Source organism: Aptenodytes patagonicus, chromosome 10 (assembly GCF_965638725.1).
Source record: "Aptenodytes patagonicus chromosome 10, bAptPat1.pri.cur, whole genome shotgun sequence".
Lineage (NCBI taxonomy): Eukaryota > Metazoa > Chordata > Aves > Sphenisciformes > Spheniscidae > Aptenodytes > Aptenodytes patagonicus.
The window spans coordinates 23118164-23131247 of record NC_134958.1 but is presented as its reverse complement, the minus strand read 5'-3'; the positions used below and the strand labels follow the sequence as shown (position 1 = coordinate 23131247).

The following is a 13084-nucleotide window of genomic DNA, read 5'->3' as shown; positions in this document are numbered from 1 at the left end:
ACACTAATCATCTTGACTCTGATTAGTTTCGTAAAAGTTTTATCTGCTGTCAAATACGGGTGTCTGACAAGGGACATTGCAGCTTTTGGATTCTGATGGTTTCCTGTCCCATGCCAAGTGCTGGAACGTGATGAATTCAGACTTGTGTAACCCCGTAACAAATTCAGACTGCAATAAGTCTTCCCTTGCACACTTCTAAGTGTTTTTTCTCTAAATGGGATGCAGCATTGCATACACAGAGCATAAGATAAACTCGTATAGGAGCCAGTGCTGAAGTGTGCTGAGTGCTCCACAGAAACAGCATAGCAAAGTACCCCTCATACTGTGTTGTTCAGTGAGAAAGATACTCAGGAACTTATATGATCAGTCCCACGTAAGATGAAAAGATGTACAGTTGACACAAGTGATACGGCGGTGATAAATATTTTGGGGAGGTAGTATATTCCAGTTCTACTTTTTGATGGTGTTCAAGCTGATGTGATAATGCTGGCAGATATAGCTGTGGATATGATTTTCCCTTGCAGCACTAAACCCAGCTGTGACATCCCTTTTTGATAACAGTCCTGCTGTGTTCGCTTGAAAAGCCTATCTGTTTTCCCCCTCTTTATTAGATATTGCCTTGCCCAGAAAGAACGAAACAGACACAGACACAGCTGGCTCGGTGTGACAGGTTAGCATGATGCACTAAATGTCAGGAAGGATATGTAAGGTCTTCTGGTGCCTTAGGGCTTGAGATTGTTTTTGTGACTTTGACTTTTTATCCTGTTTGCAAAAGCTCTGAGGGCTTCCAGCTGTAGGTTTCTATTTTATATTAAGTAGAAACATTAATGTAATGTCTTTAGATACCTTTTTGCGGAAGCTACACAGAAAACTGACACTGGTACATGATGCCCTTTCTCAGCAAGCCACACAGAAGGTGGGACCATTTAGTGTGTTTAAGTCTGTGCCGGCAGATACCTTCCTATTGTGGGTTTTCCGCCCACTGCAGCATTCAAATCTAGTTACTTACCTTTTAAATACTAAATTATCCTAATTTAGTGTGTTCAATTTTAGTATAATGTACAGTAATGCAACAGGAAAAGTGTATGCCTCGTTAGTTCCTTCTTCGACAACTGGAAAACCAAGATGCTGGAAGGATATTGGGAAGCAAAGGGCTATTTCTTTCTTAACACACCACATTTCTCTTTATCCAGTTCTTCATCTAAAGTTTTCTCTTCCTTGAAACGGTGCATCATGATCTTCATTAAGAGCTGGTGGTACAACATACTGATTTTTGACCTGTAAAGCTATACATGATTTAGGTCTGATAACCCAGCAAATTATTAGCAACACCCAGCAGTTGAAGCTGGATGGCTTGGTGGCAGGGTAAACTTTTCTGGGGACGTGGCTTTTCACTGGATCAGGTTTTCCCCACATGCTCACCGTATTCTGCTTTGGATAGTGTTTCAGAGCTACTACTATTTTGTGGTGTTCTCCCCATCTCCCAGCTTTCAGGAAGTGTCTTGAAAGGTGTAGTGTATGTGCATGATTTTTTATTGTGGTTGCAAAAACATATAGGCAGTCTTTTGTAGTAACATGCATTATATTTGATAGTGATTGAAATGCTTGCTGAAACACAGGTGTAGACTAGTGGTTTCTACAAATAGCAGTAATTAAAATGTTTATGCCTGTAAAATTTTATGCCTTAAAATCTTTATGCCTCCTACCTTGCTGACACATAAGAGAACTCCTGGTGTCTCTGACTGTTGCCTCTGCCCGGATTTCTGATCGCCAAGCTTTTGTGGGTTATTCCTTAATTTGCCAGTTCTCTGCAAGACAAGTGGCATTTTAATCTTGTGTGAAGCTCTTAGTGAGAGTATCTGGCTTTTCACATCCCCTTGACAGCTATCTCACAGGACTTAAATCTAGAACCTACTGATTACCCAGCATTAGAGTTTAATTACTCTTCATTTACAGGAGGTTGATAATGACGTTAGCTTTCTGTTGGTGTAACTCAGTGGAAGAGAGGAATTGTTTCTTACCAATAGCGGAAAATCTCCAAGTATATTGCCTCCACTGATCAATTCACATATCATGTCCTGCTGACAGGCTGTTTTCCAGGAAATGAGGAAGTCGGAGGGTTCAGATTTGTTTAGTCAGTCTTTGAGTTCAAACCACATGCATCAGTGCAAGAAGTCTTAACTGAACTCACCATTATAATGATGGATTTCTGCATCATGTCATTCCTAGAAAGTAACTTTCAAAGGCAGCACATCTGGAGAATTTCCAGAAAAGGTTCAAAAGAAAATAACCAACCACAACCTTTTTTTTTTCACTACGGTGCTAGTGGTAGCATGTCCCTCCTGTTTTCTGTGTTGAGACTCTTTCTTTTGGATGATTTTAAGCAATTCAGTATTTTAGTCTGTCATAAGAACTAAATTCTGCGCATGCTTTTCATCCCAGCTGGGGAGTAGTGAGAGTTTGTTTTGCTGTTAGCACAAAAGGGTGAGGGCAAAGGATGATTTACATTAAGTATAAAATTCATGTCCCTCAAACAGGAAAAAGAAAATAGCAAGATAAAAAAAGGAGGGGAAAAAAGAAAAAGAGGCTTTTGGTTTGAGTGAGTGTATTGGAGCAGAGCTTTACTAAGTCTGCACAGAGGGAATGAATAGAGCCTTTGGCATCTTGTCCTACTTTGTCTTGCATTATTTAACCAAAGATAGCACGTTTGGTTGCAATGTTAAGAAATTCATTGACAGCCAGAAATTATTTTGGAATTTGAGCTCATATGTCTCCTGTATTAGGTCTGACATTTATAGCACAGCGTGAAATACATGGAAGTTCTAAAGGGAGCTGAGCTTCATTTTTCTCAAGCGTAACAGAAAGCGCTTGAAAGATACAGCCAAGAGAGATGCACTTTCTGCACAGGAAAATGAAGAGCTCTACCTCTTTTGGGGGTTGTGTCTTGGCATGGAGGGAGCTAAAGTGCTGGAGCAGAGTTGGAAAACTGGTATTGAAACATGTCATCTTGGTGTCATTGTAAATCTGCTGAGCGGTTGGCTCCCGTGTTCAGTGGCTCTGTGGGAGAAGGGAGGGATATGGTGCATTTCAGTACATGTGCATGCTTTGTCTGTATGTTAAGCATTTTTCTGTCTTATATTCATTCACAGCTGTGATTAGTGCTCATCCCATCCATTCACTCGATAACCCTCACCATCATTTCCACTCCGGCAGCCTCGCTTCTCCAACTCGCAGCTATCTCCATCACCAGGTCAACCCGTGGCCGATTGGCACATCCATGTCCCATTCAGACAGGGCCAATTCCACAGGTGAGATATAAATGATCAGGTAGATTTTGCTTGTAATGGCACAATGAGTGAAACGTGGAAATAAAAGCCTGAAACTTAACTTGGTCAGTCTCCGTTGCGGTGTTCCATGAGAGGCAGAGTGATGGGTATAAGTACAGACAAAATCCTTGATAGGCTGAGTTTTCTGTAAACAGTTTTGTGTGTAGATCAGATATTGAGATACGTGATGATGACCTTGGAAAAGGAGGCTTAATGTTTTATATACAACTTCAAATAGGAAGATTACTTATTCTAAAGCCTTCAGCCCTGGAGTCTGAAATGTCACATTAAATCTAATTTGAGCTACTTAATATGATAACTTTTTTCCTAATTAGTTGTGTTTAAAACCGAGAGAGGACAGAAGTCCAGACTATGCTACTGAGAGCTGATATTAGTTAATCTTCCTGAAGCACACAGAAAATTGTGGTGATTTCAGGCTTGAAGCACAATCATTTGCAATAGTTTTTGTAATGTCTCCAGTGCTCTGAAAAATTTTGAAGCAACAGTATTGCTAAATTGCACGTAGGTAACATCTTGAGATGAAGTGAATTCTGAGCTTCTCTAGTTTAAGGTCTACATTTTAATTAAGGTGCCACAGCCAACAGCGTTGTTTCCTGTTTCCTTATGAAAGCAATTCATGAGGCTGCAAATATACACAGACGATATGTTAGAGGCAGAGGTTTCCCTTGTCCTGTTTATACTGCTGAAGTGACAGCTCTCACAATCCAGATCTTTTCCTGCACGTGGTCCGAGTAGGATCACGATGCCCTAAATTCAAGATACCATCTCATTGTTCTCTTAGATCAGGGTGGAGCCTGCTGCAGACAAACAAATGAAGCCTGTGATTTCATTTTAGCTTTCAGCAAGTAAAGGGATTTCAAGGCTGTCTCAGAAAAAAATTTGGCTCTTCTGTACGCACTACAGTGATATATGCTCAATGTATACCTATTTAAGAATGCCAATACTGTGAAATAGTCAAGGGTAAAATGAAAATGAAGATTTGTGTTCCATGCTGTTGATCTGGGGTCTTATTACATGTAGCTGTTTCGGTGCAAAACTGTTGATTTGGTATTACGCCTGTGGAATCATTCAGTTCTCAAGCTTATTTTGTTATTAGACAGCCGTTGCCGTTCACCTTAAAACAGGACAGCATTAGTGTTATTGCTACACATAGTTAATCTGTGAATTCACTTCTTAGCTTACAACAGCGATCTTGGAAAAGGTGCTTGCAAACACTCCTGTTTTGTTTCCATCTGACCACAGAGAACATTTCTGTTAAAGAAAATAAACCACTTTTTTTTTTTTTCTGTCTGTTGTAGAATCTGTTCGAAACACACCTAGCACAGACACCATGCCAGCTTCCTCGTCTCAGACGTGTGCTGACCACCAGGATCCTGAAAGCACCACAGGGTCTTATCTGGCTAACGCACAGGAAGAGGATTCGGCTCAGAACCTCCCTACGGCACATGTCCGTCCTTCCCACCCGCTGAAGAGTTTTGCGGTGCCAGCAGTTCCACCAGCTGGTTCCACATATGACCCCGCATTGCCAAGCACACCATTACTGACCCAGCAGGGTGAGCAGGGGAAAACTGGCAAGACACACTTGCCAAAAAGAGAAACGGGAGATTTTAAGAAGAAAATGAGAGAAACGGGGGGTGGGGGGGTAGAGTTGGGCATCAAAGGAAATATGTCAGAGGCTGGAGTGAATTTTGTTGGTATAATTTTCAAGGCGCTTTCCTTTTATGTACATAGATAAACTAGACAAAAATTCAAATTCAGCACTCCATAATTTGAAGCGTTCGTTTTCCTCTAATAGAATCCTTTTTATTCTCCTACTTTCAAGAGCTTTCTGAATAGGCAAAAGAACTAATTAACTGAAGCTTAACTATATAATGATTTATTTTAAGCTCCTAACCATCCAGTTCACTCGGTGAAGACTGCATCAATTGGGACTTTAGGAAGAACTCGACCTCCTATGCCAGTGGTAGTTCCCAGTGCCCCTGATGTGCAGGAGACCACCAGGATGCTTGAGGACTCGGAAAGCGTAGGTACTCTTACACTGCCAGTGGCTTTCTTTGGCAGTGCTTAACGAACTGTGGTGAATCTCTCTTTATATGATACTTGTAAACTTTAGTAATGTCTGCACTGAGACTTTCAAAGGCAGAGGATAATGAGGCTTCTGACTTCCACCAAGTGCCATTGCCTGTTAACCCGTATAAAAAAAGTCTAGTGCAAATACCTTCTACACCTCAAATACACCTTCGCACCTCGAATACTGTGTTCAGTTTTGGGCCCCTCACTACAAGGACGTCGAGGTGCTGGAGCGTGTCCAGAGAAGGGCAACGAGGCTGGTGAGGGGTCTGGAGAACAAGTCTGATGAGGAGCGGCTGAGGGAACTGGGGTTGTTCAGCCTGGAGAAAAGGAGGCTGAGGGGAGACCTCATCGCTCTCTACAACCACCTGAAAGGAGGTTGTAGCGAGGTGGGGGTCGGTCTCTTCTCCCAAGTAACAAGCGATAGGACGAGAGGAAATGGCCTCAAGTTGTGCCAGGGGAGGTTTAGATTGGAGATGAGGAAAAATGTCTTTACTGCAAGAGTGGTTGAACACTGGAAGAGGCTGCCCAGGGAAGTGGTTGAGTCCCCATCCCTGGGGGTATTTAAAAGACGTGTAGATGAGGTGCTTAGGGACATGGTTTAGTGGGCATGGTGGTGTTGGGTTGACGGTTGGACTCGATGATCTTAGAGGTCTCTTCCAACCTTAATGATTCTATGATTCTACACAAGGCAGTAAATTCAGAGAATAAGCACTTAAATTGCAAGTACTAGTAGTGCTTTCTAAATCTGAAAGTTACTTAAGAGCATATCTTCATTCCTAATCACACAACACTAAACAGATGTGGTGCTTCCATCTGTTCCAGTCCACAAGGCCCACTCAGTCAAAAAACTGAAAAACCTTCGGCAAGGTTTGGGCTGAACTGAGGCTATTAGCTGAACATAGATTAATGTTCTCTGAGATTTCCTTTCTTGACTCATGCTCAATGCTTCTGGTTTCTGCTAGCCTATCACAATTACAAGAAGAGGAGAGTACAGACTGATACCATCTATAGCACTAGTCTTTTCATTCTTTACAGTACGTAGCGCCTAACGGAGCTTTGGTTTATGACTTGGGCTTCTATATGCAGGCTTCCGTACTGGAGCTGTAGAAGTGCCCTGCACATCTGTTTTTTGCCTGCTTATCTTGATGTAAAGAGCATCTTTGTTCACAGAGCTGAAGGCCTCTAACAGTGCCGTTTGCTCTTCTGTACAGCTTAAGATGTTGTGTTCGTGCTCGCTTTGAGATGTCATTTATTTCTGTTTTGCAAGCGTACTGTGCCTGGATCCTATTAAAGTTGTGCAGCTGCAGCTTCCTGTGCTGCTGCAGAGCATCCGAAGTGTCACTGCAGAGGGAAAATTCAGCATTAATGCCAAAATGCTTAAAGCCATCGTCCCAAATATGTTTTTAGATACTCATGGAAGTGTTCTGACTTTCTGGGAAAAATGCAACTGTTGGGCTTCTTTGGAAATAGCTTTTAAGAAGTGAGGATGTTTTGGGTGTCAGGCACTGGAAGAGCTGTTTTCCTTTCAAATTGCAAGCCAAGAAGTTATTGTATTAGCTATTGTATTACTGCTACAGGAAATGCTTATTTTGAATTATTTTTTTTCTTTTTTTTCCTTGTTTCCTTACTGTCCTTTCCTTTTGTCACACTTTTGTTCTGTCACCCTCTTGATTTTATTTCTGTATGCACTGGTCTAGAAACTGTATGCATGGTTGATTTGGTGCGCTTTTGCCCTTCTGTCTAGTTGTCACTCCTACTTTTTTTTTTGTTGGTACCAAAAATATACTCATTAGCTTATTCATCAACAAACTTGTAATATTTAAATATAGCCATTAATAAATTTCTTCATTAATAAATTAGTACAATATAAAGTCACCACAGCATACTAAACACTAGTTAAATTCTGAGTTTTAAAAATCAGGATTAGATGGTGATTTGAATTGATTCTGCTTTTTTATGAGAGCCTGTAGGAATGAGTCTGAGTACTTCCAGCTCACTGCTATTTATCATTGTCAGTAGTCGGCAGATAATGCGTTAGACGCAGGACAGAGACGACTTCTCTGGTACAATCCAGATTGCTTGGTAAACTGGAAAGTGCCCGCCGCATTCATTTCTATTTAGAGGAAAGAAAATGTTTGTATCTAGAAGCAAAGGAAGCGAGATCACAGTCAGGGTTGAGGGCTCCGCTCTGGGAAGGGACTCCACTTTTATGGTACGCAATCAGCTGAGCAGTAGCTTTAATATTAGACTCTAGCCAGAAGGTCTAATAATGGACCTTAAACATATAGAGCAGAAACTATCTCACAGGAGTTCTGTTGCTTCTGATTTGGCATTAGCATACCACATGCAGCCTGGCTCACCTTCTGCGAAAACGACGTTGAGAGAGTGAAGAGGGTTTGGAGAAATGCTCCAAGAACATAAGGGGTTGAAAACTACACAGTACTGGGAAAGACTTGGTCAGCTTGGGAAAGGTTTTGAGATGAACTAGTCATGGCATCTATCTACATACATGAGCAGCTACCATAATTCTGTTATCAATGCAATATAGATGAAGCTAGACAATTGAGGCTAAAAATGGGGTATGATTTTTAGCAAGCATAATGATTCTCAAAACAGTTTTATTGAAGTGATTCCTTCGACATTTTTCTCCAATTAAGCTGGGAAGATTTTTCTAAAATAGCTACTTTGGTTCAAAGGAAGCTGTTAGCTTGAAGCAGGAATAGGATTACAAGGAAAACAGATAAGATGATCACAGTCTTAAAAAAATCAGTGAAACTATGAATCACTATTGCAAAAAGATCTGCACTTAAAATAGAGAGTTGTTTCAAGTTATTAATTCCTGTAACTGTCAATACATCTGCTTCTGCTTATTCATGTTCGGGGTCACAATCTGCAACAGAATCACTGACCATTTCTTCTTATCCTGTCCCTCTTCAAAGAAACCGAGTCACCTTGTCAATAACTTTTTACATCTCCCACAGAATTATGAACCGGATGAGCTGACCAAAGAGATGGCCCACCTGGAAGGACTTATGAAGGACCTTAATGCCATCACTACAGCATGACCACCTTCACCAGGACATAACTCCAAACGGTTTCACAAGTCTTGGGACTCAGCCTTGGAACGCAAGGAATTGTACAGAGGAAAGAAAAAAGAAAAAGAAAAAAAAAAAACAAACAGAAAGAGGGACAGCACATGAGAGCATACACAGAAAGCAAACGAACCAACCAGTGCATTTGTGCTACAGCTGGTCAAAAGAGATGACCTTTCTTGTCATCGTCCTGCAATGAAGTCATTGCCAAGTTGAATTCCATTTACCTGCTGAGACCATGCAGGATGGGACGCATCAGGCTGAAATCTAGCATCCAGACAAAAGGAAAAAAAGTAGACTTCACGTTTTTTTTTCTGGTCAGGTTTTGTCTCAGTGGTGTGATTGCCCTGCCTTTTCAGTGTTGGACATTCGCATTTATGTACAATTTTATTTGTGTTTTTATTTTATCTTTTTTTTATAAAAAGGAAAAAATATTGTAATCAAAAAAAAAAGACAAAACAAAACAAAAAAAACAAACAAAAAAAGGAGAAACTGTTGTTTTCCACAGCCTAGACTGACGTTTGACTGCTTGTTCTATTGTGTATGAAAATTCATTGCCAGTGTGGGTTGTTCTGTTTTGTTTTTTATTCTGCGTATAATTACGTCCCCTTCTGGCAGTTAATCCATGGCCTTTTGGGATGCTGCACTGCTATTTGTAAGCTTTTTTTATTATTTTTATATTATAATTATTAAAAGCCTGACTTTCTCCTCTCATCACTGTGAGATTACCAGTCTGTTTGAATTGAAATGTAATTTGAAAGGCTTGTTTGTCGCTTTTTGTGCAGTTTCAATATTTTGAGTGGGGAAAAGTAGATGGGGAAGGGGAGGGGATCCAGTGGGAGGTTTCATTATTGTTGTTTTCCTGTCTTTCTACATTGACTCGAAAGACTGAAGAAAATGAAAGCATCTTCTGTAACGTCCTTCCTTGTAACTTCAGCATACTGTGTCTCTGGTTACTGAATTGCAGTGAGAGTCTCATTTAGAAACATTAAAAAAAAAATTCCTCCTGTAAAGTAGGGTTCCTTATGTTTAGATGACACTACAGTTTATTTTGGCAACAGTGCTCTGTTTTGTTGTTGTTAGTTTAAAGATCGCATCATGAAACTTTAAAGTGCAGATTGAGCGCTCATTCAGCATGGAGAGCTTAGCACAGGCAGCAGTACACAGTGCACAACACTTCTCTGCTGGTGGTGCTTAGGTTTGAGCTACCTGGACCTCCCAGAAGCAGAGAACTGTGGACCTCTTCTCATCAGCAACATACCATATCATACTTTTGAGAACACTACATGTCCACAGGATCCTTCAGCAGCAAGTCCAACCCCAGTGCAATTTCTCTATCCCAGGCCATTTAAACAAGAATCCTTCTCTTATGGATTCTTCAGAGACATAAGCAAGGCAAAAAATGTATTTTTTTACACTTTTGAAACCATTTGAAAAGAAAAACAGTATTAGCGACTCAGGTGCTGTTCACATACCTGTCTAGAAAGGAAGGAAAGTTAAAAGGGAACTCCTATATGAGGGGAAGGAAAAGGTATTTTGTTTTCTCCTTGTATGATTGCCTGGCTCTGCCATACTCTATGAGGAGGAATGGTAAAAAGAGGGACTGTATTTTAGTAAAAAAAGAAAAACAACCACTACCCAGCTGCCTAACAAACTCATGTGCAATTTCACTTTTAAGATGAAAGGAAACTCAAAACTTACTGATGATTCAGATGGAGAATCTGCTCCTCCTGAGCTATCGGGTTTGTGATCTCGGAAGCTCAGCGATAGCGATGGAGGACGCGCAGGTAACGGGCGTTCCAGGTGCGGGGCACTGCTGCTGTAGCCCACAGTGCCTCTGCTAGATGGCTGCACCTGTTGGAACATTAACAGGAAATACTGTAATCTGCTGAAATTTAAATTTAAAAAACCCAAGAACTTTGCTTCATTTATTTTCTTTTACCCATTTGACTAAAGCTAAAGCCCTGGGCCCATTTTCATAGTCCCTGTCACTAAGAGAAGGGAGAGCCAATGAATCATCCTGGAGAGCAGCAGGGGTTTGGGTTGTAGTTTTACTTCCTTTCTTTTCCTGGACTCTCTGTGTTGTCATTTCTAGGACATTTGCTGGGTTTATTTATTATTTGAGGGGGGGAGGGAATCAAATGAATTGGAGCACCGTGGGCCACCTAGATAATTGACGTTTGGACTTTTAATCAATACAATTCAGGGCAAAATAAGCTACAGAATATGTATTTAAATAATAAAATACGCACCCTGTCCTGAAAGGAGAGGGGGTATGTTTTCCTTTGCCTATTTTTTACCTATACCCAAAGAAATATCATCATACGTACACAGTATTCTTAGCTGGTGGGTCTTTGTGAATATTACTTATGTATAACACCATGAATGTTAATATTGTCATTGAATTTGGGGAGGGGGAATATTTTTAAATGATAAAACAACTGTTCAAAGTTGGTTTTTTAAGGTTAAACTAAAAAAAAAAAAACATTTATTCAATTCAGTGTACAATCTGTATTGCACTTTTTCACATTTTAATGCTACGTTTTCTTACATACCCTGTGATTTTACATTTGGAACATTGTGTATCCTTGTAGTGTCATAGTCAAGCTGTTAAGTGACAGCTTCCTTCAGAGACATTTGGGGAAAAAACCAAACCTGTATATTGTTTTATGATTCTCATGTAGAATAATTTTGAGGACTGCTGTAGACGTCTACCTTTCTGTACAATTTTTTTGCTTTTCTGTAGTATTTGCTGTATACTCTATGGCTTTTTTTAATGACTTCATGTTTATTATTTTGTATTGGACATCCAATACACTTTTTTTAATCCAATCAAATTCTGGTCTGCTCGGAGAGTTTGTTCTCTTTTTAATTATTCCTATACCTTTTTTTTCTTAATCAGTATGGTGACCAGGTTTAGAATTTTACTCGCACCTTTTTTGTTGTGGTTTGGTAGGTTGTGTCCTCCAGAGAAAGAAGAGGATCTGTTATCCCCCCCACCCCTGTCTTTGTGCAGACACTGAACATGCAGTGTCTTTCTGGCTAACTCCCCTCCATTTCAAAGCTCAATAGCAAAAGTATCCCCTTCTAACAAGCAAGCATCAGAAGGAAGGGTTTCAAATCAGTGAAAGTACATTTAATAGCCTTAGTAATCCAGTAAATCACAGAAAAATAATACTATAATTCTTTGAATATAGCACTGTCTATAGATTTTAAAGTGCAGTAATTGATACCCTTATTGTTACCCTCATGCTAAGTCCAGACTTTCTTTCAGTACTAGAGACTCATACGGATCATCAGCCTCTTCTCTGCAAGCCAGCCACTTTCCCCAGTTACTGGTGATCCATGTTCTTGGGAGCATTAGCCTATTCCTCATCCTGACCTCTGCAAACAGGAATACAAGCTACCTCATTATGTGCCCCCTGCTTCTCCCCCCCCCACCCCCATTTTGCTAGTCAGATCCTTCTGTTCACTCATTAAATTGTGCAACCACACTGAGGTCTTAGGTGGGAACTTGACCTCAAAATTCTCCTGAAGGGATGCCACGACCCTGCAAGCTGATCAGGGACGTCTCAGCCATGCTAGAATTGGTGCGGTGTGTGCATATATATGTGTACAGGAAAGGAGAAATTGGGAAGAAAGGCATTAATCATTAAGTTGGGAGTGTCACAAGGCACATCTGAGATGCAGACAGGTGGAGTGGATACAGCAGGGAAAAAACCAACAACCTGCCCTCTACTTACTAACCTCTAGCTTTAAAAGCAAAAGGATATTTCTTGCTAGGTTAGTCAGCGCAGATGATAGTTTGCTGTGCTATTTGCTTTGCAGACCAAGCCGGATGAAAAGGTGACAGTTTTATGAGGCGTTTATCAAGTAGCCCATTTTAAGACAGGCAGAAGTAATACCTGCTGGGACTTGTGCCCTCCTGCGCCGCCGGGCAGTGCAGGACAGGGACACTAGAGGGCAGCGATGACTTGCTGATAAACAAAGCTGCAAAGCAAACCCACAGCCTATACCATTTTTGCATCCACCTGGACGAGAATAAATTGTTTCTCTTCAGCCTAGGTTAAGGAGACTAACATTAGCGATGCTTTCTTGTTAGTAGCAGTTCAGTAAAGAACTCAAGCAGCAAACTATAGTTTTTTTCATGCCTAGCTGCGGCTTTCCTTGATAGCACTTTGGTGTCCAACACAGAAGCAAGGGGTTGCCTCAAACACCTTTGCTAAATTGGTGCAACGCTTGCAGGCTTTTTCCCATTAAGAACAGCCACCTGTCTTAAGATGAATTGAGGCTAGATTTAAATTAACTCACAGCAAATCACTGCTCATCTCAGATAAAAGCATTCCTGTAGGGGCTCAGCGTGATTCAACTAAACTGCCTTTGCCAAAACTGTTAAACTATTACAACTTTTCTGTGGGGCCAGGTCTCCCCTAACCCAACACAGGCTTCAGCCGGGTTAACGTCTCCCCTTGCTACACAGGGGTGTGAACACATACAGCCTGTGTGACTCTTAAAAGCCAAATATTGAGCTGCAGTGTGACTCTAGAACCTTCCATAAGCAGACACAGCAAA

At 40.9% G+C, this 13084-nt stretch overlaps 1 protein-coding gene across 9 annotated transcripts in view; it reads left to right on the top strand.

The window, feature by feature from the left end:
- The window catches only part of NEO1 (neogenin 1), a 213063-nt gene extending 204135 nt beyond the window's left edge, over positions 1-8928 (top strand). For 6 of the 9 annotated variants that reach the window (XM_076348557.1, XM_076348559.1, XM_076348558.1 and 3 more), the window contains 4 exons: positions 3150-3308; positions 4646-4900; positions 5234-5370; positions 8402-8928. In XM_076348557.1, the coding sequence (XP_076204672.1) occupies positions 3150-3308; positions 4646-4900; positions 5234-5370; positions 8402-8485 (635 nt within the window). In that variant the 3' untranslated portion in view covers positions 8486-8928. Of the gene's footprint in view, positions 1-3149; positions 3309-4645; positions 4901-5233; positions 5375-8401 lie in introns of all 9 variants that reach the window. The other 3 variants (XM_076348564.1, XM_076348565.1, XM_076348561.1) reach the window with 2 other exon arrangements.
- The last annotated feature ends 4156 nt before the right edge of the window (positions 8929-13084 follow it).